General features: G+C 41.7%; 1 protein-coding gene across 1 annotated transcript in view; it reads right to left on the reverse strand.

The window, feature by feature from the left end:
• Positions 1–3,421: 3,421 nt before the first annotated feature.
• The window catches only part of COL28A1 (collagen type XXVIII alpha 1 chain), a 162,968-nt gene continuing 138,759 nt past the window's right edge, over positions 3,422–27,630 (reverse strand). Inside the window, exons 31-36 of the mRNA XM_073898860.1 lie at positions 23,130–23,166; positions 20,955–21,509; positions 19,251–19,408; positions 7,430–7,631; positions 5,096–5,268; positions 3,422–4,024 (exon numbers count right to left, since the gene is read on the reverse strand). Coding sequence (XP_073754961.1) covers positions 5,096–5,268; positions 7,430–7,631; positions 19,251–19,408; positions 20,955–21,509; positions 23,130–23,166 — 1,125 coding nt within the window. The 3' untranslated portion in view covers positions 3,422–4,024. The remainder of the gene's footprint in view (positions 4,025–5,095; positions 5,269–7,429; positions 7,632–19,250; positions 19,409–20,954; positions 21,510–23,129; positions 23,167–27,630) is intronic.

A 27,630-nucleotide genomic window follows, 5' to 3' on the forward strand; every position in this document is an offset into this window, starting at 1 on the left:
AAGCAGACTTGACACCGAGCCAGGAGCTAATGAGGGGCTGGACCCAAGATCATGTCCAAAACTGAAACCAAGAGTTGGGCGCTTAACTGACTGAGCCACCCAGGCACCCCAAGATGCTCAGCTTTATTAATGGTCAGAGAAACACACGCTAAGCAGGCCGGGGATGAGACTGGGGTATCCACAGGTGATTCTGCTCAGCAATCCTGGCTGAGAACAGTGACGGGACATCTGAACTATGCCAATTTTGGGAGAAAATCTGACTTGGGATTTTAGATGTTCAATTATTTATGCATTTTCTCTCTGCAAATCTATAATTCAATGTCTTTTGGAGAATGGCAATGAAAAGATGGATTAATGCTTTTGGTGTCCAAGATTTTTCCCCCTCCTTATACCTTTTAGTAAAATGTCACTAAAATAAGACATATTTTAGAATGCGTGTGTGTGTGATCATCAAAACAAGAATAGTCCCAAATCATATTTCACACACATATTTATGGCATTTGGGTTTTTTTTTAAATATTGGACTGATTTGATTTCTAAAAGCATCCATTATATTTTATCATTTTACATAAATTTTTGAAAAATTCTTCATTTAAACTAAAGTCACACCAGACTCTGAAATTTAGGAAATTTGAAACCCTGCTTTAATCAGGCTCTTAGAATTGCCAAGGATCCTTAGAATCCTCTAGTCCTATGTCTCCTCAATTGCTTATAACCTTTAGACAAATACCCTAAGTCCCTGGGCAGTCTTGGGGTGAACATTTCTGGTAGGACAATTATCTCCTTCTGAGGCAGCCCATTCTTTAGATAACATTGACTCCCACTGATGCAACTTGACCTGGATGTCTTCTTTGGCTTCCATCCTAATGACTTCTACTCTGACCTTGTGGAGCCTTTCAGAATGGTTGTCCTATTATTTTAAAATGGTCGATATGTCCTTTTTCATTCTGGCTGCTATCTGTAGCTTGCCCTACTTCCATGCCTCTTTTATTATTCTATCCTCTAATTCTGAGCATGTCCTCGAGCTTGGGACGACGGAGAGAGGAGAAAGCTAGCACGTCCCCTTTCTCTCTCCTTTCTCTCTCTCTCTTTTTTTTTTAGAGAGAGAGCATGTGTCCAGGGGTTGGGGAGCAGAGGGAGAGGGAGAGAGAATCTTTAAGGTGTGGAACCTGACTCAGAGCTTGATCTGATGACCCTGAGATCATGACCTGAGCTGAAATCAAGAGTCAGGACATTTAACCAACTGAGAAACCCAGGCACCCCTCTAATTCTCCTTTTAAACTAGTGTGATGTTTTTTTGATCCTTTTTCTCCCAAGTAGTTAATTATTTCTGTAATGACTTTTATAAAGTGAATTCTAATATTTTTTTCAAATGTATTGAGTTTTTAACTATGTACCAGGAATGTGTACATAGAGATAAACAAGACCTGCCTTGCTTCTAAGCTCAGAAAGCTGGTAGAGGATATAGGTGCTATAGTCCATGGAATAATGACCCCAACTGTGCCTTTTCACTGATTCCCAGAACCTGTGAATATTACCTTATATAACAAAGGGGACTTCGTAGATGTGGTTAAGGTTAAGGACCTTGAGAAGGGGAAAAAAATCTTGGGTCATCCAGGTGGAACTAGTCTAATCACATGAGTCCTTAAAAGCAGAGAACCTTTCCCGGCTGTACTTAGAGAGTTTTCTCTACTGCTACTGCTGGCTTTGAAAACAGAGGAAGGGGCCACTAGCCAAGGATTATGGGCAGCCTCGAGAAATTGGAAAAGGTAAGGAAACAGATTCTTCCCTAGATCCTCCAGAAGAAATACAGCCCCACTGACACCATGATTTTTAGCCCAGTGAGACCCACATTGGGCTTCTAACTTACAGAACTATAGGATAATATATAAGCATCATATATAATGATGCTTATACAGCCATATGTGTGGTAATTTGTTAGAGCAGCAAAAGCAAATTAATGCAGGTGCTCTCACTAAGTGCAAGGCAGCTCAGACTGTGGTCAGGGTAGAATGGAGGTGTAAGCAAGGGCTTTGGGCACTCAGTATTGAGCATAGCCCAACTGAGAAAGAGTACAGAAGAGACCTGCAAGTTGTCCTTGAAGTATTAGGAGTCAGTCAGTCATGGAAGGAGAAAAAGACATTTCAGACAATGGGATAAACACCCAAGTCAACACTGCAACATGTTTGCATATCAGTTTTCTATCTGGGTGAATTTGTGAAGAGCTTGGAAAAGGAATATAAATACTTCTGTTTCTGACAAAATAGCAGGCTGGATATTCTGAAGGGTCTTTCTACTTTCCAACACCCATATGGTGACTAATACGTGCCTTTTAATGAATTGCTGAGCTTCCAGGAAATACAAAAATACCCAAAGCCCTCCATCCTACCACAAATAAATATGATAATGACCATCCATGTAGCTCAGACCACTTTCATGCTGAGGACGGTTAAAAAAAGATGAAGAAAAAACAACCACCTAGAAATTACCACAGTGTTAATAAGATCATAAGAAACTACCATGCATGCAGATGGAAATCCAGCGACATACACCTAGGACCCAGAGCAGTTTCTTCTGTCCTGCGGGAGTTCCCTACCAAGAAAGGGGGCTTAAGAGGCTGGGCGGCAGAAACAAGAAAAAAAAAAGTGCTAGCCCCAGGAGAAAAGATGGGTAAATTTGCATTAAAATTGAGAACTTCTGCTCATTTAAGCAAAAAAAAAAAAGTAAGGTAAAAAGACAAACCCCAGAGATACAAGGACACAAATAATAAAGAATTCAATTTCAGAAATCTATACGGAACTCCAGAAATTCAGTATGAAAAAGACAAACAATCCAGTAGGAAAATCTTCTCCAAATATCAACAGACATTTCACAGAAGCCTCAGCACAGATAGTAGACAAATATGATAAGATGTCACCAGAGAAGGTCAGTTTAAAATAAGATACCATTTTCACCCACTATTAGCAAAATGAAGAAGTCTGACAATACGAAGTGTTGACAAGAATATCAAACAATGGAAACTTACACACGACTGGTGGAACTTTGTAATGAATTGGTTCAAACAGTCTGGGAAAAAAATTGGTATAATATACTAGCTTTGAACGTTTATATGGCCCGCAACCCTACAATTCCACTTTAGGGTATATATCCTGGAAAAACACTGGTACACATGCACCCAAAACTGCTTAAGAGCATTCATAGCAACACTGATGGATCAGAGGGAGAAAATTAAATAGAAACAATTTAAATGATAGACAAGGCAACGGTTAAATATGTTGTGATATAGTCACACAAATATACAACTTTGAAAGTAAATGGACATGTAAGAATTATAATGTAATGACACACCAAGTTGCAAAGAATTACATATTATGAAACAAATTTTCTAAAGTTCAAAAAAGCTAAATAATAAGTTGAATTATAATGTAATGACACACCAAGTTGCAAAGAATTACATATTATGAAACAAATTTTCTAAAGTTCAAAAAAAGCTAAATAATAAGTTATTTAGGAATACATTTAGATATGGTAGAACATACGGATTAATTATAACATTGATAATAGCAAGTTGCAGAAGATGAAAATAGGACTCCATTTTTATAAAGCTCGAAAATAAGCAAGGCTATGTATTGTGTAAAGCTACATAGATATATATGTGATTTTACATGTAAAATTACATATAAAAACCCAATAGCAAAGTAAAATGGTAAACACAAAATTCAAGATGGGTTATCCCTGGCAGGAAACAGGGGGCTGGGATTGGAGAAGTCCACACAGGAAACTTCAACAGAATTGATTGTGTTTGGTGAATTGTCAGTATGATATGTTCACTTGTGTTTATCTTATCATCATTTCTGGTAGCTTACAGGTATATTGCATATATTCTTTTGTGGTACCAAATATTGCCTAACAAAATTTTAATTAAACCATACAAAATTGTTTTTGTTCAGATGGTTGTTGCTCCAGCTCCCTCTTCCTCGAGTGCCCTGTTTTATGCTGCCAAACTTGAATGAGGGTCATAGGCCTGAAAGAAAAAAAAAGTGTGTTGAAGATGATATATACAAATGCTGTCTGAGCACAGTTCAGAACTAATGATCTTCCTAGGCGGATGTCGCAAAATTATCATAAAGTGACGGAGCCAATTCTCTATTACTCTGTTGGATTGTATTTCAATATGGTGGCTCGTTTTTCAGTGGAAGTCTTGTCTTTAAAATACCCTGTTCAAGAGTGGATGTGGGCTGCAAGGAGCCCCCTACAATTGAAAGTCCCACTTACATATTTTAAAGGAAGGGTGGAAAGAATTCATTTGTTTAAATTATGAATTTTGTCTCAAATACAGAGTTTAAACACACAACAAAGCCCTTGTTAGCAAACATGTTGGACTGGGGAGTGACAATTGTTAGAAAATTTGAGTTAAGTAATTTTCATTCAGATTGGTTTCTCAATCACTTTCAGAGCTAGCAAGGCGAAAATCTAACTCCCCTCAGCACCTCACTCCTATTCTGGTGCCTCTCATCTCCCAGAATCACCATCTTTCTGGGTTTCCCCCAAATAGGATGTCTTTCTTATCTCGCCACCTGCTATGCACAGACATGCTCCCCCCCCCATCCCTTCTAATTCCCCAAATCCAGTCCTTCCCTACCATCTCCCTTTTGCTGCAGGCAGGGCTGTAAGGGGGTTGGGGACTGAGGCCAGTGAGAGGGACTGGGGGTTGGGACAGGACAGGAGTTTAATCCAACGTAATGCGTAGAGTAAGAATTAATGTCGATCAGAAGCACATTGCAAGCTGTGATGTAGCTAGAGCCTGTGCTTTGAGGTTACATATCCCTGACTCAAACCCACTTTTCAGTTGGGTAACTGTTCAGGAGTCCCTGAACTTCTCAGAGCCTCCGCTTCTTCGCCAATAGCAATAGTTAATACCTACATCCTAGGGTGGTTATAAGGATTCACCTATGTTTATAAATTATAAGTACTCAGTATATACTCAAATATGGTGTTTTATTTGTATTGGGTGAATATGTTGAAATTATAGAGGTTCTTTCTAGGTTTGCTGATAGAGATGCAGCCTTGACTCACTAGGGGTTGATTCACTTACTCATCCTTGAACGCAGATTTCTTGACATTCGTGTTCACTGTTGAATCTATTTCCTGAGCCATTACAGCCGCTGAACCAAAAGCGGGCACAGGAGTTGACCTGTTTGTCATAATACCATCGAACCACGTATTCGCCACAGTTTCCTGGCTTTAGGGCTTCCAAGCATCTAGGATCTAGAGTGAGAAAAGGAAAATGTGTTATTATAGGTTTTGCTTTCCCTGAAAACATGAAAAGTAAGAGCTTTACAAAGTTTATTCTCCATGTACCCTAACATGCCAACTACGAAAATTTGGTTCCAAGGTAAAGAAGGGTTCCCTGGTACCTAAAATACTTCCTCCACTACCTGCAACTCCACCATTAGATACGCCTTTGAAAACATAAAAGTTTTTGATCTTCATGAAACCTTATTAAAAGGGCTTATTTCCCAGAAAGTATAGCACTGTGAGCCCTCATTGGCTAATGCCCTTGTGGGGATTAGTTGACAAGGGAAAAATAGGACTTCATCATTTACTTTGGACTTGATTTAAAATCAGATTAACATTGGAATAAAGATGATCTCAGCCTTCTGTACACATTTCTTCCCAGTGTGTTCCTAGAAAGTGCCACTGTGATCACATGTAATTGTGCCTACTAAAAAAGGAAAATCCTTTTAAGTTACCAAAAAATAAATAAATAAAATAAAATGAAGGGCTCTCTTTATATCACAATTTTCTTTTAAAAAGAGCAGTTCCTGCGGCGCCTGAGTGACTCAGTTGGTTAAGGGTCCAATTCTTGGTTTCGGCTCAGGTCCTGATCTCAGGGTCGTGAGATGGAGCCCCATTGTGGGGCTCTGCGCTCAGCAGGAAGCCTGCTTAAGATTCTCCCTCTCCCTCTGCCCCCCTCCGCGCGCGCTCTCTCTCTCTCTCTAAAAAAAAAAAAATAATAATAATCTTTAAAAAGAGCAGTTCTTGCAGGACAATAAAAACATGAGCTTTTAATGTCCATTTATGAATAAATTTTAGAAACACTTCCACTGTAGGGCGCCTGGGTGGCTCAGATTGTTAAGCGTCTGCCTTCGGCTCAGGTCATGACCCCAGGGTCCTGGGATCGAGTTCCGCATCAGACTCCCTGCTCCTTGGGAGCCTGCTTCTCCCTCTGCTTCTCTCTCTCTCTCTCTCTTTCTCCCTCTGTCTCTCATGAATAAATAAATAAAATATATATATATAAAAGAAACACTTCCACTGTAAAGAAAAAAAAAGACAAAGGAGAACTACCATAATAAAGCCATTCATTTAGTCCCTTTTTATTTTGTGGTTCTCCTTAGTGCCTTGATTAGTATTCCTTACCTGAAGAAGTGATTCCAAGGTGAGAAAAGCCACAACCAAACAGGTACTTGCTGCCTGAGACTTGTGTTCTGTGAGACAGTTTATATGCCACAAGCTTCATTTCTCAAACGAAACAAGCCTTCTCTCCATCTCCCAGAATCATTTCCCCAGATAGGGAGCATGTCTCGATTCCTTTTTTCCTGAAACTAACCTCCAAATCTACCTCTTCTCTGAGGACTCCTTAGACCAACTGGAAAGGAGTAGTAGACTTTCACTATCTCCACTCTTAAAACAATAAGTAAATATTGTATATTGTGTAACTTGTCAAGCCAATCTCAGAGCTTCTTTTTGGCAAGGATCTTGTCTCTCTGGCATGTCCTTCAGAAACTCTGTATATAATGATTGATTTCTATAGATAGTAACTCCATAGAAAATATGTTGATGAGGAGGAATCTAGATTCTTGCTTTTTTCTCCTCTACAATCTAAGGGTCAAAAATTCAAATGTCTACATGTGTCAAGGTCACATATAAGACAATAGGGAGTGGTAGGGGCTATGGGAAAATGAGAACACAGTCTTCTCTAAAGGCATTTACATTTTAAAAAGCAATAAACATTATAAGAACCTTAAAATTTTTTATGGACCAAATTTGTTCTATAGCCAGTTTTCTAATTTGACATATAATAGTGAAAAGTGTCTTTTGTCTTCCCTGTTTAGGGTCAAAACATGTTCTTTTTTTTTTTTTTTTAGATTTATTTATTTATTTATTTGACAGAGAGAGACACAGCGAGAGAGGGAACACAAGCAGGGGGAGTGGGAGAGGGAGAAGCAGGCTTCCCGCGGAGCAGGGAGCCTGATGCGGGGCTCGATCCCAGGACCCTGGGATCATGACCTGAACTGAAGGCAGATGCTTAATGACTGAGCCACCCAGGCGCCCCCAAAACCTGTTCTTTCTGAATGAGATTTTAGAGCCCACCCTTTCTGTGCTTTGACATTGTAGACGCAGCAGCTGATTGGCAGGTGTCTCCTACCTTTGTGCACCAGCTTTTCTGGCTGTAAGTCCATAACGGGACTTGGAATTCTGGTTTCCAGACCCTCTGCCCCATCCTCAGGGTGGCCAAGCAATGGCCCCTCCGTGGTAGCAGCCTCAGGTGAAGGACTGGTGGTCAGGTGGTCAGCCCAGCTAGGCTCTGGAGGCTCATTCTCTTTGTCCTGGGCTCCAGTGACACTGACCTACACAAAACACTCACATTTTTGTTTCTGGTGATATCAAGTCAGAAAAGCTAGTTTGCTTTGGGAAACATTTAAGGAAAAATTCAGCATTGCTTCTTCTCCCCAACTCTCCAGTATTATTTCAATCAAAGCTCAAGAAATGATGCCCCTCTTCTATGTCATGCATCCCCGAGTACCTAAGTTATGGACTTTCCCACTGCCAGGCATGGATGCTTTTGTGCTGGGCCTTCCAGAAAGATCCACATGCGGGGCAGGAAAGGTGTGAGCTTAGGAGGAGTTAATCTTCATTCTTTTCATGGTCACTGGCTTGAGGAGGGGAAATAACCACGAGTTTCTTTGAACTTTTTTTAAAATAGCCTTTTCCTCTCCATTTCTTAACACTAGAGAAATTAACAATATATTCTAAAATATCTACAACAAACTCTCAGTCGATTTTGAGATTGGGAATGGGGGTGGCAGAGGACAATAAGACAGCTGAAATAAAAATAGTAGCAATCACTTTTCATCTCATCCTATTATCTGGACCCCAGCAAATGCCAATGGTGCAGGATGCTTAGCTTCTAAGAAGTTCTAGAAATGTTTGTTAGCTAATGAACAAAGGGATATAATTTCAAAAGCAAGTTTTCTGGACTCTCCATGTTTTATCTAAATTTATGATATGTAATGAGACAAGGAAGAAAAGGTATTTTGCTTCAGAAGAAAAAAAAGTCACGTCAGTTATCCTTGATTACCATTGCCAGGAGCAAGGTCAATCTTTTATGGGACCGATTAAGTTCTTTTACTTTTTTTCCCTTGGATCCCAGCTACAGGGAATTGAATCAGTCATTTAACTTGGTTTTGGCACAGGATGGTCATTTATCCTTTCAGGCCCTCTTTTTTGTTTTTCTTTTTGTTTATTTATTGAAACAGGCAAATGTGTGAGCTAAGTAAAGTCATTTTTGATGCTTCTTACCTGTAGTTCCTATCATCCTGTGACCAGAGCCAGCGGTCATCATTAGCAGCTCTCCGCTGTCTCAGCTGTTCTACTTTGATTCTGTGTACACACACACACACACACACACACGGAAACACACACACAAACACACGGAAACACACACACACACAAACACACACGCACATACAAACATATACACGCACATACACACACAAACACGCACATACAAACACACATAAACACACACACATACACACAAACACACACACATACACAAACACACACACACAGGGAATAGCTAATCAATTCTGTTACTTTTGTGTGTATATTTTTACAGTGATTAAAGGACTACCAGTTAATGTAAACATTTCCATTGGGACTAGCCTGGTCATCAGACTGATAGAAAAGGCACTCAATTCAAATACAATCATGACTTTTCACTAGCCCCAAAACACAACTTTTGGGACAAATGGAGGTAAAACTGTGGGCCACTTGGCATTCATCTGTCTTTGAGAATGATCTTGTGTGTACATACATCGATTTGAATGGGAGCTTCTGTTATCATCATTGAACTAAAGTTTAAGGCTAAAGGAAAATTTTGTGAGTACTTCATTTCCTATAGGGGAATCTAAAGCTCCAAATGATTAAAGAAAGAACTTCCCCCAAATCATTGGCAAGCTAGTCATAAAATTTGAGAAATGCCTGTTTTAAGAAAGACCGTTTTTTGGTTTTGCTTTGTTTGCACATATTTTGTTAAGGAAAAAATAAGTTAAAAGCCCGACCAAAGAGTAGTTTATCAAAGATAAAAAAGCCAACAGCTATTAGGTTACACTTCAGATATCCTATCTGTCAGATGAGAAAATTCCTTTGAAGAAGTGCACCGGACAGCAGTTTTCTTCAAGGAATAAACTTGGCCTTTAAATCATTACCTTGTTCAAGCCTTAAGGCCTCATAAGTTATTCTTGACCTCTTGTAAGTTTAGGAGTGTGTGTTTTCTTCCTCAATCACCACATCATTCGAGAATTTTTTTTAAAGATTTAGTTGTTTATTTATTTGACAGAGAGAGAGAACACAAGCAGGCAGAGTAGCAGCAATTGGGAGAAGCAGGCTCCCCACCAAACAAGGAGCCCGATGAGGGGCTCTATCCCAGGACCCTGGGATCATGACCCGAGCCGAAGGCATCTGCCCAACCGAGTCACCCAGGTGTCTCTCATTTGAGAATTTTGACTACTATTGCTACCTCAGGTTCTAGAATAAGTGAAAATAATTTTTTTTTTCATAAATGAGAATAATTTTATCTTTTGGTTCCAGGAGATCTCAGATTATTTAAACAAATGCATAATTACCACAGTTTGCCATTTTTATAATTTTCTTGTTACAGAAACATTCATTGAAGGGAATTTAGAAAATCTGGACAAGCAACAAGAAGAAAATAAAAATCACAAGGGATTCCACCTCCCAGAAATAATCATTGTTGATATTCAGGTGTACTTTTACCTCAGTTTGTTTTCCTATGTGCATATTTTAAATGAAAAATATGCTGTAGTGTTGGGTTTTTATGTTTTTAAAAATTTAATATATTATGGTTCCATATATTTTACTGTGACCGTAAAATACCATTTAATTACATGACTATATTTAAATACATAACAACAATACCCTTTTTTAAACATTTATTTGCTTTTTTTTTCCTGCTGGAAACCACATGGCTGATCCCTGGATTAAGGAACACGCATATTCTTGGGACTCCTGGGTGGCTCAGTCAGTTAAGCATTTGCTTCAGCTCAGGTCATGATCCCAGGGTCCTGGGATCAAGTCCCACATCGGGCTCCCTGCTCAGCGGGGGGTCTGCTTCCCCCTCTGCCGCTCCCCCTGCTCATGCTCTCTCTCTCTCTGACAAATAAATAAATAAAATCTAAGAAAAAAAAAAAAAAGAACACACACATTCGAGGCTTCTGAGACAAAGTCTTCTCCAGAAAAGTCTTACAATTTCCATTCTCACCAGTGAGTATATTTTCTTAAAGGATCGCCATTTACTAGCTATTATGATTGGAAAAAGGGATAATTACTAGTTTGATAGGTGAGAAATTCTTCAACTGCTGTACACAGCCCAACCACAACCTGTTTCCCACACACATGAACACCCTCGCCTGTCACTCCTCCCGGCACACCAAGCTACGACCTTTCATTCCTTCCTCTTCATTCAGCCGCAAGCCCTTAAAGTCAGCTGTCCCACCAGGGCCCAGGAAAAGTTGGTCCCCAGCAGCAAGACCTTGCCCAGTAACCCAGTCAGTCCTAATGCTTCCCTTCCGGTCAGTGCAGAGCACCTCCTAATGCTCCTCTTCTTGGCCCTGATCATAGAGAAGTTAGCCTTTACTCCGACACTATTTTCTATCATTTCCGATTTCACACGTGTAACTATCACCTCCCTGATAAAAGAAGCTAAACCATGCCACGTTTTCTTCATTTTCATCTCTTGCCTCCCCCTCACCACTTTTTTCTTTCCTTTTTGTCTTCTTTTTAAAAATCTTTAAACACTAGGAGAAGGAACGGAAAAATGAGAGGGGGTGGAATTGGAGGGAGAGACGAACCATGAGAGACGATGGACTCTGAGAAACAGACTGAGGGTTCTAGAGGGGAGGGGGTGGGGGGATGGGTTAGCCCGGTGACGGGTATTAAGGAGGGCACGTTCTGCGTGGAGCACTGGGTGTTATACGAAAACAATGGATCCTGGATCACCACATCAAAAACTAATGATGTATGGTGACTAACATAATAAAATTAACAAAAAAAAAATCTTTATAGCATAGAACAGCAAATAGTAGCCACTGGAAAAATTCAGAATGTGTTAGAGGGAGAGAGAAAGAGAGAGGGGACTTCGGATTAATTATTCCACTCCTTTAGGTTTTATATCATTGTTTTAAAATAAAAGATTAGACCCTGACATGACTTCTATCTCTAAAAGTGGGATTTAAGCCGCCCCAGACTTGCCTGGCAGAATGCACACCACAGTCATGACGGTTACTGGCTCTGCAGAGAGGAGCAGGATCAGACTGAAGGACACACAAGGAAGGACTTGAACTGTGTCTGAGCGAGAGTGCTGAACAAATGGGAACACTAGTCAGGCGGTGGGCACTCGGATGTTTGTTACATGTATTCTCTGATCTTTTTATAAATCTTAAACCTAAAAACAAAAGGCTGCTGAGAACTGTTAGGGACATCTGAAGTGTGGGCCGTGTGCCTCCCCTGATCGCCTGCAGCTGCCTGAGAGGGTGGACGACAGGATTTTATTCTGGTTAAAACCTCTCTTCCATTTAGTATAATGCCTTCCATTCTGGCCACTCTCAGTAAATGTTTCTGACTGTTCTTTCTAATCACATATTTTTACAAAAAGAAGAGTCTAGCAATAATTTCTTATTTTGCAAATGAGGGAACAGAAACCGCAAGAAATAGGTGATTCACCCAACGTCAGGCAGCTATCAAATTTCATTTCTAAGATGTCATTCACTGTGAGATACACTATAAATTTTTAAGATCTTCTTAAAAAGACCATAACACACTAAATGGATGCATCCCAATCTCTGAAATAATAAAATAAAAAATATTAAACTGGGGGGAAATGGGTGGCTCAGGCAGGTAAGCATCCGACTCTCGATTTGGGCTCAGGTCATGATATCGAGGTCATGAGATGAAGCCCCACATCCAGCTCTTTGCTGAGCGTGGAGCCTGCTTAGAATTCTCTCTCTCTCCCTCTCCTTCTGCTCCTCCCCCACCCCTTAAAATATATATATATTTCAGAGCCAAGGAAATAAAGTATTTAGCTTCAGGACTGAGAATACAAGCCAAGTTTCCTGACTTCTAGGTCCAGAATATTTCTTCTAGATCAACCTGCAGTGTTTTTTTTTTCTCCTTCATAAGATAGAAGTATCTTATGTTCTAAGGGTAATAAATCTATTATTAGCAATATGTGATACTTATACAGCAACTTCACTAAGCAATACTAATATTAGTTGTTATGCAGCGTTTTATCAAGAATTTGAGGGTTTTTTGACCACCACAATGAGAGAGTATTAATTTTATCTTATAAACAAATAGATTATAATATTGATCAATATAACCGTATCTGTATATGTGGCTTAGTCAAAGCCACTTACAAATAATTAGGTCTGATTGCAGGAAATCAACTTAGTTTTCCTGTCAGTGGAGAATCTAAACTAACAGTAGTCTCAGTCCCAAGTTTTTTTTTTTTTTTAAAGTTTGAAAAGTCCATGTGTTTTACAGGCATTGATTATGGCCTTGAATAGGATATTTCATTTAATAATGAGTATAGTACGACCGGGCAACTTATAGAATTTTACTTGAATAGGACATTAGGAGAAAATATACATGTACTCAAATGTTTTTGTTATATTTCCTAATGCACTGTCATGGAGGCTTTACTTGAATAGGACATTAGGAGAAAATATACATGTACTCAAATGTTTTTGTTATATTTCCTAATGCACTGTCATGGAGGCTTAATACGTAGTTAAAATACATGCCATTGTATTATACACAGGTTTTTTTAAAGGTAATTCAGCCAAAATGGAATTATATATAGGAGAAATAATTCAATGATGTTATTTTTAAGAGTAAAAAAATAAATGAAATGATGCTATCACCAAGTAAAGAATAAACTGGAAAGGATGTAGAAAAGCGAGATAGGACAAGAATTTTAAGACCATATTAATATAGACAGGGAATGATCAGATCTCAATCCCAGACGGTAGAGGGATGGATGAGGAGAAAAGAGTTGATGGCATGGATAGAGAGATGATGAGAACAGACCGAAGAAGACAATACCAACAAGTGTGGAAGATAAAGTAGGATAAAGTAACGACACAGTCCAGGTTTCTTGCCAGGTGCCTGGCTGGTTGGTGTGACTATACCCCTAGAGAAGGCAATCTGGAGGGTTGCATTGTGAATATATTCCATGGTGAATGCCTGCAAAACACCCAGAATAAGACCTTCACGATCAAAAATGTGAATCCGGGGCCCAGGAGAAAGGTCTGGACGGGGGAGGCAGATTGGAGAGTTGTTAACATAAGAGAAGGCGGCTAAGGATCAGTCTTAGAAAAGTGAAGAGTTTAATATTTAAGGAGTAAACAGAGAAAGTGAAACCCCAAAAACCATTGAGGAAGAATGCTAAGGTGGGTGGGCGGGGGACAAGCAGAAAGAGGGCTCTCCAAACCAAAGAAAGGAGTGGCATAGGGTTCTCCGCAAAAGAGGAAAGAAGAGGGTGGCAACAGGGATGTGGCAATTAGGGCATTGCTGGTCATGTTTCCAGCAGAGTTTCAGTGGCATATTGGAGGCCAGTAGCCTGACGTCAGCGGTTTTCCCAAGTGAACGGAAGTGAGGAAGTTGAGAGGGAGGGAAGGAGAGTGAAAGGATTTGTGTGTGTGCGTGTGCGCGCGCGTGTGTGCGCGCGTGCGTGCGTGTGTGCGTGTGCGTGCGTGCGCGTGCGTGTTCGCGCGCGTGTGTGTGCGCGTGCGTGTGTGTGTGCGTGTGTGCGTGTGCGTGTGCGTGTGTTTGACAAAGAGGCAGAGACAGCAGAGACTGGCCTATGGATAATTTTACTATAAAAAGATAGAGATAGGATAGTAAGCAAGAGGGACATGAACTAAGAGCTAGAGGATTTTTTTTAGATGGGAGAGTCTGAGGACTATTTACTAGCTATAGGGAAGGAGTCAGAAATATTGGCAGGAAAGGAAATCATGGCACTACAGTGAAGCAAGGTCTGAGTTTCGGAAGAGGCAGAAGGGAATGGGCCTCAGAGCAGAGGTGGGAGACTAAAAGGTATCACATCAGAATTGAGGATAGAGCCTAAGGTCATGTTTTAGGATGAAGGGACACATCCAATTCCAGTATGAAGTCAGAACCTGCGCAGGGCCCTAGTTTTTTAAAAAAAAATTGCCAGGGGAGCCAATTTCAGAAGTGGCCTTCTCTAGACGGATCTCGGGGTGAAGTAAGAATGAGTAAATATTGCAGGGAAAGGAGGGTGAGACATGGGAGAGCCAGCAAGAGTGACAACGAGATGGAGACCTTGGAGCAGCTGAGCGATAATGATAGGAGGGGAGAAATGAGGCAGGTGGCAGGGGGAGCAGGGACAGGGTCACACTAAATGAGAAGGTGGACAAAGAGAGGGTGGGACGGCCAGCAGTCAGCCTGCTGTGTTCGTTTCCTGACATTTATATCAATAAGGTGTACATTTCCTGCACGGAAATGAGGGACCAGCCTCCCAGCACTGGACTACACGTCCCGGTGATAACAAAGGCAAGGAGAAGACTCATAGCTTCCCGCTTCCTCCACCACATGTCTCCACCTGGTGCAGAGCTACCCCCAAGGACCCTTCCCATACTAGCCTGACTCTGCCCTTCACTGGCTTGTTGTGGAATCACTCTGCCTAGAAATCCCACAGCCTCCTTTCCACCCAGAGGAATATATCTCTGCTGCCAGTTATCTAAGTTATTTGCAATCAGGGAACAAATTTTCATAATACAAAAAGAAGCTTTACGGATAAGGTAGACAGGGCCTCTTTTCCACTCTTTCAACTGGAAAAAAAAAAACCCTAGAATATTGTTACAAGAAACTAGTTCCGGTGAATAAGCCACCTGTATGCTGACATGACTTTATTAATGTATTTAGAATGACAAAGTGTTATTTCATGCAGGAAATTAATATGATTATTTGCTTAATGGACCATTACTGGATATAACCAGTTAGTCTGACTAAATGATGTTTACTTGATTTTATTGCCCCGCTCCCATTTATATCTTGGAAATCTTAACCTAACTGGCTAAACCCAGAAAGAATAAAGGAACGTGAGTGCCAACATTATTAGTTCCATAAAAGGTAAGGATTTTTTTTAAACAGAATAATTGATGCCTTTCATTGAAGAAAAATTTTAGATTTCTTTTTTAGCCTAACATTTGGTATAGCACTCATTTGGTCACTAAGTATTTATTGAGCATCTACTGTGTGAAAGATGAAGCACATTTTTAAGTTGTGAGTGGGACACAAAACTTAATCAGACACAGATCACATTCTCAAGGAATTTAAATCCATTAGGAGAGTTGAGGTATATACATAAATAATTAACAATGTAAAATGTAACACATTCCAAAGCAAGTGTAAATGATCCTGTGATTTCAGGAGAGGAACAGAGTAGAATGGATGTGCATGTTTAGCTTCCCGAGACTGGCCCGAAAGAGCAACAGAGCAGGGGGTTACCGAGGAGTTATGAATTTAGTAGAACCTGGGAAATCCGTCTGCTCTCTGCATTTCGAACACACCTGTGCACAGATGTTGAGCGTACCTTAACTTCATTCCACAATAAGATAAAATGCTTAATATGTAAGTCTTTCTTGGAGGTGGAAACCCTTTGACTTAGATTTCACACAAAAGGATAAATGACTAGATTTTTCTCTAAGAACAGATTTCAACAGAAAGAAGAGGAAGAAGGAAGGCTAGCACTAGATGCTGTAAGGAGTGATAGAGGCAACAGAGAAAGGAAAGAGAGACTCAGTAAGGGAAATAGGACTTCTGAGATGTATTGCCTAGGGCAATGGGGAAAATCTGAGAATTGAAAAGTTTGGACAGATTCACTTGACAAGTTTGGATACTGTATATATACTTTTAGATAAAGGGTGGGTATATAAGTATGCTTTCATATTTGTGTGTGTATGTCACATATACGTATGACAGAGATAACTGTGAATATCAATGCATACATGTTTGTTCAGACTAAAACCTATCAGGAACACTCACTGTTGAAAATTCAGTCTTGCCTTGGTGCTTCTGCGAAGGGAGCCAGGGTGAAAAGCTCTAGAGATGAGGGCTATCCAGGAAGCTCAAGTCCATTGCGTGCTTTGCTATCTCAGGGCACCTGATGAGACCTAGCTGAGGCTCAGTTTCACTCTATGTGGCTCTTGGTGTTCGAAATCCAAACTATTTTGGATATACTTTTCTTACGCCCTCCCCCCCCATAGGTCCTAGAATGCTCCATCTGTCATAATCTGTTAACATTGCTCGTCTCTCAGCACCTTCTAACTTTCTGTGCCATTATACCAGAGGCAATGCTGTTCCTCATTCCATGTCCTAAGTGCCTTGGAGGTCCCTCAGGCAACTCCGCTTTATCTGGTGCAAAGCAAGCTCAGTATTTTCCTTCAAAACCCCCCAGCCTGCCTCCTCTAGTCTCCAGCTCAGCAGACAGTGTTTCAGTTCACTCCAAATCCAAGTTAGAAACCCAGCTGGCTAACCTTAGGCTAACCCTAAACTCCAACCCAACCAGTCACTAAATCCTGTTCATTCTACCCCAGAAATGGCTTCCAGTCCACGCCTGCTTTCAGTCTGACCTCCTGGACTCTTGCAAGACTTCACAGCTCAGCCCCAGTCTCCTGTTCTCCTATTTATCCTTTGCACAGCAACAGGGTTATTCCTCCCACAAACCAAACATGACCATATGACCCTTGCTTTACAAACTCCTCTGCTTTCTCCTGGCTGCCTGGCCTACATATGAAGTTCAAGCTCCTTCACTTGACCCATGAAGCATGTGACTGTCTAGCTGTAGCATTCCCCATCCTGCTACACCTACCTTAGGCTCCAGTGAGACTGAACTTTTCCCAGTGTCTTGAAATGCTGTGCCCTGTGGAATCCCCCTTTGCCCACACGTTCCCTCTGCTGGAAATACCTTTCCCCTTACTCTTGTCATGACAAACTCCTACTTATTCTTAAAACTTAGCTCATTGCCACCTCTCCTGTAAAGCCTTCCTTGACTCTGAAATTAACTGCAACATCTCTTGTGCCTCATCCACAGCTGTTAAAGTTCTTAATTCTTGTATGCATCCATCTTCCTGAGGGGCCATGGACTTCCCCTGGACAGGAACTGTGTCATAAGAGCCACCCCCTGGTATGGTAGTAAATGATCAGTACGTGGTATGGAATGCACTGATTATAGGGAGAGCTCGGAGTTTAAGTGCCACTTGCCAGATGAAACCTGAGTTTGCTCTTGTCTAGGAAATCTTCAGGAAGGGACGGATTGAGTAGGAGAGGGGCAGAGTGATAAGTCACACAGGCAGGCAAGGCCCCAGGAGCACTCCATGCTCCGGAGGAGATAAACTGTGTACTCTACTGTCTGTAATTTACCTTTAAAAGCTCAGTGAAGACCAGGATTGGCAAACCCCATGGGCCAAATGCAAGCTTTCATCATAAAAACTTGTTTTTAGAAACAAGTTTTATCGGAATGTAACCATGTTTGTTCAGGTAAGTGTTGGCTGTGGCTGATTTTACACTTCAAAGGCAGAGCTGAACAATTGCAACAGAGATCAAATGACCTGCAAAACCAAAAAAAAAAAAAAAAAAAAAGTACTATGTGGCCCTTTACAGAAAGAGTTTGCTGACCCCTGATATAGACCATGTGGTATAAATGTATAGGTGAATTTCAATCTACAATCCAGGGGCACTCTGTTGCTCTAATTGGAATTACCCATCTTGGAGTCAGTCAGTATTTAATCAAATAAAAATATATTAGAGACTTTACTACCCTTTTTTGAACGGAATATAAAAATCCAGTGAGTCCTACAGTCTATCCCCGTAGGAATGGCAACCTAGGCCTGATTCCTGAATGGCCCTGGGCCCAACTACTGATCTGGAGGTTTCTCAGGGCCTTAGTCCAACTAGACAGTGAACTGAATCCTGATGCAAGACTATTGTTGCACTTGCTCATAATGAATCTTTCATGTTCTTTCATAAGAGGACAGCGCAGGGACTTCCTCAGGGAATGGGCACAACTTAGAGAAAAAGGGCACAACCCCCACGTACCTGCTAGCCAGAGGATGTCCGTATGTGTAGTAGAGATCAGTCTAGACCTGCTTGGCTTGTAACTTGGTGGGGAAGAGACCACAGCACTCCCTTACCAGGAATTATGGGAGGCTTTCCAATTTTCACCTAAAAGAACCTAATAGTTGTTGCTCTTGATCTGAGGTCAGTGCCCAGAAGCTTGCTATGAGGATAGTCACATTTGTCTTAATACATTCGGGAGGCAGTTCCCTCATGCACGTGTATTTGAGGAGCTCTGAAACAGAGCATCCACCTTGTACCATATGCGTGCATAGCCTCCCAGCCGGTCTCCACTCTGAGCACAGGAGGTGGAAGCTAAATGAGCAAGAACATGGCTTGGAATATGGAAAATGGCAGGAATATGGAAAATGTGCACACTTGGAAGAAACTTGAGAGGGTGCAAAGTGGGGAGCATGTACCCAGATGGATGAGGGGGAGTTGTGACCTTGTATGAAAGGATCTGTAGAGCATGGCAAGTGGGTGATTCAAATAGTGCTGTGTTAATCTGTTCTAGCGTACATAATTCATTTGGTGGTAGCTGGGGCCTACTATAAAAGTATTATTTGCAACGTTCAATAAATAATTACTTATAAAATATGGAAATATTGAAAAATCTCATATTCATGCTCACAAGCCCCAGAGCTATTTCAGAACTAGAAATCTGAAGGCAAAAGTACTACTATTTATAGCCAAGGACTTGAAAATATACTTCTCTCAGTTGGTTCTTGACAGTGCAGGCCAAGACGGTCTTTGACGTAAGACAGAATACACAATTTTAAGCTCATAAATTAAGCAAGACAGTTACTTACAGACTCCGAAATCTCTTTCTGAGGCTCTGGCGTGGATTCACCAAGTTCTTCCCCTGATATCCCAAATCCAGGTTGAAGTGGCGGTGAACCCAAAATTTGAATGAGGTAGGAATCAAAATCCTCACATGTTTTTTTAAACAATTTTTGCTTCAGGGTGTCTTTTAAAAGAAAAGTAGAAAAGGGGAATAGTAGGGGCAAAGCCTGTTTAAAGAGATCTTCCATGCTTTCCTTAAAATAAACAGACACTTTCCCATCACTTGAGGTCAGCTGCTTGGTGAACTAAGTTTTAAAGCATTTTGGGGATCATCTAGAAGAAGCCATCTAAAATAATTCAATTTGACTTAATAATGTACAACAGCCTATGGAGGCAAAAGAATCACTTAAATCCTTGCTATCCAAAGCATCAGTTAACTGAACTACTCTGTGGAAGGGGCGGGTCCCCACCCATAAAGAGTATAATGGGCAGTTCCTGTGGTTCCCGAGAGAGCAAAAGGCCAGCCAGTCCAAAAATATATCCCTCATTAGCTGGAATGAATTACTAACTCCTTTGGCTAAAAGATGATAAAGCTCTTTAGTTATTAAAGTATAATGTCTCTGAAATGTGTAATATATCTGGCCAGTCTAACACAGTAACAGCCCAGTGAGAGAGACTCTGTCCGATAAGCCCACCAGTCATCCTGCGGGGCGTTCAGGAAACGAAACCACAGAAGAAAGGCCTGGAGAAAGGGGAAATAGAAAGTGGGAAGGTTCTGGACAGGGCATGCTACCCTTCAGGCAAGCCGGGCTGGCAGCCAGAGTAGGCGGGGAGCAGCATGAGGGCAAGGAGAGGCTGTGCTAGGCCACGTCAGCCCCCACTCCTGGAAGGATGGACAAGGAATGATGGAGCCAAATGGAAGCCTGCAAACACGTGAAGCATACGTTTCACCTACTTCACAAGCTCGCTGGATGTGACTCCTGCCACAAGTTCTCAGGTGCCAAAGAATTGGAACGTGTTTCACTGTGAAGCAATACTGACCACATTCTAAACACAGATGTGTCAGTGTCTTAGAATGCCTCTCTGGGCAACATCAGTTCGTGTGACAGGGGAAAGTAGCAAAGGGAAACCCACCAGATTAGCACTGACTGTAGGATGAATAGCCGCAATGTGGAACTTTAAGATAAACTCCCCACATCAACCTGTTTATTCTTCCTTAGTTTCATAGTCTATAAGAGCAGCAAATGGAGAATAGAAGAGATGAGAATTATCCCCGTTACTTGGGTTTCTCATCTCTCTAGATTACCATAACTTTTTTTCATTCATCATGCACTTCTTAATTCACTTTGGTTCCATGGTTCTTTTCTGCCTTGCTGGGGGCTTCCTGCATCTCTTATGCAGCTTAGGTCACTTTGCGAACATTAACTAGGCTTAGCAATACCCCAGATCCTACTCTTTCTTTTCAACCGTGTGCTCGACCTTAGATAGCCCAGTTAATCAACTCCAAGGCCAACTCAGCACTTATTCCAAATGAATAAAGACAAGAGATTATACTCTCTAAACTGGACGACTGCTAAATGTTTTTTGCCTTCTGGAGTTTATGTGTTCAATTTAGTGTTGGCGTAAGCCTCATTAGCCTCCTTCTGATTTCCATTTGTGGTCAGGATAACCCAGCGATGCAGTACTTGGAAGAATAACATAAATTCCTTTCCCCTGGCGCTGAGGCTTACCTTGCAGGGTAATGAAGTCATCAAACTGATAAACGTGCTCACTATCTGGGTCAGTAGCAATGAGATTCATTTCTTTGTGGAACATTTCGAAGTTGGGGTCATTTTTCTTCACTACCCCAATCACAAATATTTCCACATTGATGTCACTGGCTTTCTTCACCACTTCCGTCAGATTCTTTGCATCTCGGGTATCAGTCTGCCCATCAGTGATGACCAAGGCCACCTTCTTTACACCTGGCCTTGCGGCTTCAAACATGTGGTTGGCCTCATGGAGAGCTGAGGCTGTGTAGGTGCCTTCCCCCAGATACTGCATGTTGTCCACAGCCAACTTGAAGTCGTCCTTGTTGGAGAACTGAGTCAGATGAGCAACTTTCTCCACCTTATGGCTGTAGTTGATGATGCCTATGCGGGCTGTAGTGAGGTCCAGAGCAACCTGGTCGGACAGAGTCTTCACAAGACTTTTGATGATCTCAAAGTTCTCTGGCCCTACGCTTTCGGAGCTGTCAATCACAAACAGCAGTTCTAGAGGAGTCTCTTTGCATTTGGGCCCACACCCTAAAAGATGAATGTTGAGATAGAAACATGGCACGAATGAAAATCAGAACATCACTGACTGGCATCAGAGTGGTTTGAGAGAGGGGCAGCAAACCACCAGAGACCTGGATCATTACCTTCCCTTTCTGGGAGTGTTAACAGCTAACAGCTGTCCCCCTTCTGGTTTCTATATCTGACTTTTTAGAAAATAATGTACTGCAAAAACAACCTCCCCCACCCCCACACAAAAAACCCCATCAAAGCACTGTAGAGGACACACCTATGTGCCAATTTCTCAGATTAAAAAATATATACTTTTAGAAGAGTCTGCATCCCTGTGTGTCCCTTCCTGATTACATTCCTCTCCCTCTCCCTAAAAGAAAACCCTAGCCTCAATTTGCTCTTTATCCTTCCAGCATTTGTATTTAATCTGAATCTGAAAGCTAATCTTCTAGTCTTCCACCATATCCTTATGTGACAACTGATATTTCCTCATTAGCATGACAATTGGGTGGAGTCATGAAACCATTGAAAATGGTTAATTGTGGGGAAAGGATTAGGGCCCATAACTGTACAGAAGAACAGCTGCCCCAGACTCGAGTTTGTGTCCCCAGTCGCTCACAATGACGGCAAAGGTGGCTCAGTGAGGCCAGCAGTCCGTCCATACTATGACACCTCTTCAGGAGAACGATCTCAGAATGCTGGTTAATAAACAACTTCTGTTTTAGGGTTTACCATTCAAAGCAATCATTAGAGTTACCAGGATATAAGACTTATCAGGGCTCCGTTGGTTTATTCATATCCTCATGTTGCCCAACAGCCCTACCACAAAAAATCATGAGGAAACTGGGTGCTATTTTTGCCGGGCTTCTAGAACTCCAAAGCCCCATCTAAATTGGCCTGTCATCATACAGAGTACCAGATGGGTTCTTAACATCCAGAGGTCTTTTGGGGGACAAGCCATTTCAGGGGTTCCCTGTATGGAAGAACAATGACATTTCTGCCACGTTTCTCTTATCTCCATTATTTTATTAATCTCTTGCCTTTTGGCTAATCTCTTTTCTTCCTCTTTCTGCTAAGTCTATTTTAAGTCTAACGCATTTAGCCATAGAGGCATTTAGATAGAGCTATGAAGCACGATGACTGACAGCGTCCTCCTGCCTTGGAAATGAAATGCACTCTAGAAATTGTGCTCAAAACTCAATTCAGAAAGACTTCTTGCTTCAGGAAAAACACAGACATTATAATCACCAGCCAGACTGGATTCAAATGCCAGTTAAGCCCTTGTGGTCATACTTCCTTTGTTGTTTTTTTCCTTCCTAAGCTCAGGTAAATGTCACTGAATACAAATGAGCTCTGTGCTCACAAAAGGCCTGGCTGCCCACAGACTCCAGGGCCAGTGTCTTCACTCCTCTTAACCACCCTGGGAGGATGATTTCTTTTTTTAAATCAGGAGTCCCACAGCCTCTCTCCCTGCATCTTTCAGTTTCCCATTGACTTTCCAAATGAGCTTCAAACTTTCTCATAAGCTTTCTCCCCTATATCTCTGGGTGACCACATTTATCTTGACCAACACAGAACATAGTGGCTGTGGTACTTTGAGGGGATGTTTTTTTTTTTTTCTTGACGGTCAAATCTTACCACATATTTCAAAAATAATTTTGATAATTTCTTCTCTCTGGAGGACAAAAGGAAAACGTATTAAATATATGACCATAACATTTTTTTCCTATCATCATAAAAGCTGTGTCTTGTTACAGTCAGCATGGAGCCATTTGCGTTTATTCTTCAGCTGAAGAAAATAAATGGCACAGAGGTTAAAAGGTAGCTAGAATATATCATAACTGAAATGTGTTTGAGTTGTGAAATGTCAGAGCTCGGACTTCTAGAGTTCACAATTGCGGCTCCAGCATTTATCAGCTGTGTGACCTTGGGCATTAGATGACCTAACAGTATCTGTGTCTCAGGGCTGGGGTGCAGGTCAAATGAGGCTACGCACACAGAACTCTTAGGATAGGGTCCAACTCCATAAAGTATAACTTATAAAGAAAGGTGTGGGTGATGCTTGCCATCAGTTACACAATTTAGCCCACATGTGCTGAGCAACCAAGACAAGTACCAGGGCCAAAAGAGAATTCATTCTATGCTGTATTCCCTCCTTTTCTCTACCACCGTCCAGTTTTGCAAGTCCCCTCCCCAGGTTCCTGATACTCTCACTTCGGCACTTCCATGAAATGTCCCCATGTTCCTGAATGCTCCTTCCTGGTCCTGCTGCCATCAGCTCCAGCAGAAGAGCCCCGGGTGAGGTGGGGAGGGGGAGTGAATGTGCCAACGCCCTGCCCTGAGTAGCACGTTTACAAATAACTGTGATGGGACGATGGAAAACAGAATTCTGTATTTGCCCAAGACAGGAAGCTGAAGGGAATGATGAACTTTGTTAATAGAAGCCCAGAAAATCTAAACGGGAAGGAAGCAAAACTAAGAAGATCTAAGAAGATAAAATTTAACAGTTGCAAAAGTAAAGTTTTAAAGAAAAAAATCCACAATGACAGAATTGGGGTAAAGATGACATCGCTGGTGATGGGACTTAACAGAAACGTACGGAAAATATTCAGAGCATTTTAATTTAATTGTACAATTGAGTAACAGCCAGTGTATCCTGATACATTTACATTAAATTAATTTAATTTAATTGTACAATTGAGTAACAGCCAGTGACTCCAAGTGGCTATTTAAAAAGAGCTCCCAATACAATATTAATACAATTATATAAAATGAGGAAGTCAACAGTCATCTTTTGAGGGGGGGCTTGTCATGTTTTACCACATTTAGAGAGGCATTTAATCTGAAATCTGAAACTAGGATGTGTCTAGAAAGGGAAAATGCATATATTTATATATTCACATTGTGTCTTTAGAAAGGGGAAATATATTTATATATTTATGTTTAATTTTCTACAAGTGAAGAAAATACTAGACACCAAGTTTATTACAGTTTTTCACTTAACATTGTGTCATACTTAATTTCCCATATTATTAAGTATTCTGAAAAACTTGATTACTGAAGTTGGATGCATGGCCATTTTAAGGCTCTTGATGCATATTGCCAAAGTGACCTTCAGAAAGATTGTAACTGACACCTCTAACAGCAGTGTGTAGGAAAACCTATTTTATTTTAGACACATAATACTGGTTATTATTTTTATATAATCGCTGCCACTTGATAGAACAAGATATCACATTGTTTTAAATTATACTTATGCAATTCTTAGTGAGGCTAAATTTTATTTCATATGCATGTTTCCAAGCTGTATCCTCTTGTGCAAGTTCTTTGTATGTCCTTGGTCTATTTTTTCTATTAAGATGTTTATCTTTCATTGACTTGTAAGAATAATTTTTATATCAAAGTTGCATTTAAATTCTTCTTAATGTGCTTTTATGGTCTAACCAGGTCTAAAAAGCTTTAGGTACTCACATATATCAACCTTTTCCTCCTCTTCTTCGCTTTTGCTTGACTAAAATTGTTTTATTTTTTCCACTCAAATTGCTCAATGACTACTTTGGCTATTTTTGCCAGTGATGAAGGCATCGAATTTACACCTATCAAAAGATTCATAGTCTAGTAAGCAGTAGACAAATAAATACTTTTGTAAGTGCTGTGCTACTGGATTGGAGTCAAGGAACCACAGGGGTGTGCTGGGAATTGCAGAGGTGGGAGTCAGAGGGTGGGTCCAGGAAGGCGGATTACAAGCAGCCTGAGGAGGAAAGAGGGAGAATGGGAGGAGCATTCCAGGCAGGGGACCAAGTGCACAAACACAGTGCCTTGCAGTACTTGAGTAAACTTAGGACACAGGGTACGTGGCAGAGAGAATGACAGGAAATGTGTAAGACAGAGGAACTCTAGAAGGCCTTTGTGTCAGGTTGAAGAGTGTGAACTTTATCGTGGGCAGTGAGAAGACGCATGGTCCCTAAGCAGAGAAGAGATCTGATCACGCTTTTATTTTAGAAAGGTGACCATGGCAGCCGATGGAGGGGTTTGAGTTTCCTAAATAGTTCAGGGGTGTGGGGGAAGTGACACCAGAAAGCAGTGGTGGCGGTGCTAAGGAGGAAGGATTGGTCTAGAGGGAACTTTCTGAGGGAAAATGAAGGGGTTGGTGGGTAATTGGAAGGAAGGGTGAGGAAAGAGTCTCAGAGGAGGCAAAGGATGTTGGCCCGCTCTCTGAGATTAGGGAGGAATGGAATAGGAGCAGGGTGGGGGCTAACGAAGATCACTGGGCTCCGCTTGGGCGTGGCTGAGTCTGATGCATCGATGGGACAGCCAGCTGGGGATGTCCAGTAGGCAGTAAGACGTAAGGTCTGGTGCTCAAGAGAGCAGTGCAAACTGGAGGCAGATTTAAGGAAGGCCGGCATACAGCTCGCTGTGGAAACAGCAACGGCAGATGAGATTTCCTAGAGCAGAGCTTTCCAGTCTGTTTTAAACCAGTGTGTCCCTGCACCTCCACTGGTTAAACGTATTCTTTTGCATGTTTATAACATGAAGACAGTATGTTGTCACTCTCCATACAACTTTGCTATGATATCAAACTAGCCTTTTCAAACTGTCCATCCCTCCTTCTTTTCATGGCTGTCCCTGCCTCAGAGTTGGAAGACCAGAAGAAAGAAGACTGAGGGCAGACACTGAGAAATGCTAACATGTAAGGGATGGGTGGAAGAAGACTCTTTTTGAAGCAATTTGGCATGAATTCTTGCGACACTGAAATCTGTCAATGGTATTTGCCTCTTAAAAGAGTAGTTTACTAGTCTGGAATGAATCTACAACTGACAGCTGCTTGGGGATACATTTGATCAGGGAGAGAACGTGGGTGGGGAGAGGGAAGAGGCCTTCTAAGAACAGATTTATGGGGGAGCTGCCTGGATTTGGCACCAGACAAACCAACTCCGTCTACAAGGGCTCTGCCACTCGCTAGCAAGGCGACTTCAGGCATGTCGCCCAAACTTTTCTGACTTAGCATGTCTTTCATGGAAGTAGAGATAACAGTACCTACCTCATGGAGCTCTCCTGTAGATTCGCATGGAATCTTGGGCAAGAGAGGGCTGTGGCCTGCGGCCTGTCCCCTTCTTGTTGCACCCTGTCCCCACCATTTCTACACTGCACGGGGCTTGGGCCAGCATTCATGGTGTGAACAGTCCTTACTTCTGAGCTCTGTCCAAATTCCCTGACAACACTTGCCCCTTGCCCACCTTCTGGGGGGACCCATGCATACAGGCCAGTGCTGTCAGCTTTCCAAATGGGCCATTTAGGCAGGCAATTTGGGGATCTTGTGTATCCAGTGTGTAGAATGGAGTGGGCGTGTGCTCAGGGTGCTCACTCTCCTCGGCCCTGAGGACTCCTCACCCAGGGGAAGGGGTGCGGCTGAAGAAGCACTATAAGTCCTGTGTGGGGGTTCTAAAACATGAGCCCTCAGGCACCCTGCAGTACTAGGTAAGAGGAAGGAGCCCCGGAGGTGAAGGAGCCTAACGCAGGACCGGTCACAGACTGGAATCTCATTGCAGGCAAATTTGCTCTTCCTTCAGTCATCCTTCCCTGCTAGTCCCTCTTCTAGAATCTAGAAAGCCAAGGTCAGCAGAATGACATTCTCATTTCTAAGATCTCTGCCTCTTGGTTAAAAGTCTTCTGCTCAAGCAATTAAAGCCTAATGTGGCCCCAAACATCATCAGACATCCTTTTGTCTGCTCTCGATCCACATCATTATCTACGCCTATCATAGCACTTATCAAATGACAGGTGAACATCCTTTGCTTGTCTTTCTTTCTAATGGGCTATGAGCTCCTTGAGTCCACAGACACAGTCTCTTAATCTCTGCTGCTCCCCTGCCTATCTCAGAGCCTGACCCAGAATACGCACCCAATAAATGTTGGTGAAATGAGTGAACAAATGAATGGATGAAGGAAGGCAGGCCCTCTCCTCATACTGGGTTAGGAGGGAGGGCATAAACCTATGGGGATTGTTCCTCTGGGCATTTTACAGATACTCTCCCTGATACTTTGGGGGGGGAATTGATGTGTATGTAGCTCTTTCATACGCCATAGGCATCTGGGGCTATCTGACTTGTGGTGAGGAAGAACGAAGAGGAAAAGGCAAA

Source organism: Callorhinus ursinus, unplaced genomic scaffold, assembly GCF_003265705.2.
Source record: "Callorhinus ursinus isolate GAN/ISIS: 27379988/994484 unplaced genomic scaffold, GSC_fseal_2.0 scaffold12, whole genome shotgun sequence".
Lineage (NCBI taxonomy): Eukaryota > Metazoa > Chordata > Mammalia > Carnivora > Otariidae > Callorhinus > Callorhinus ursinus.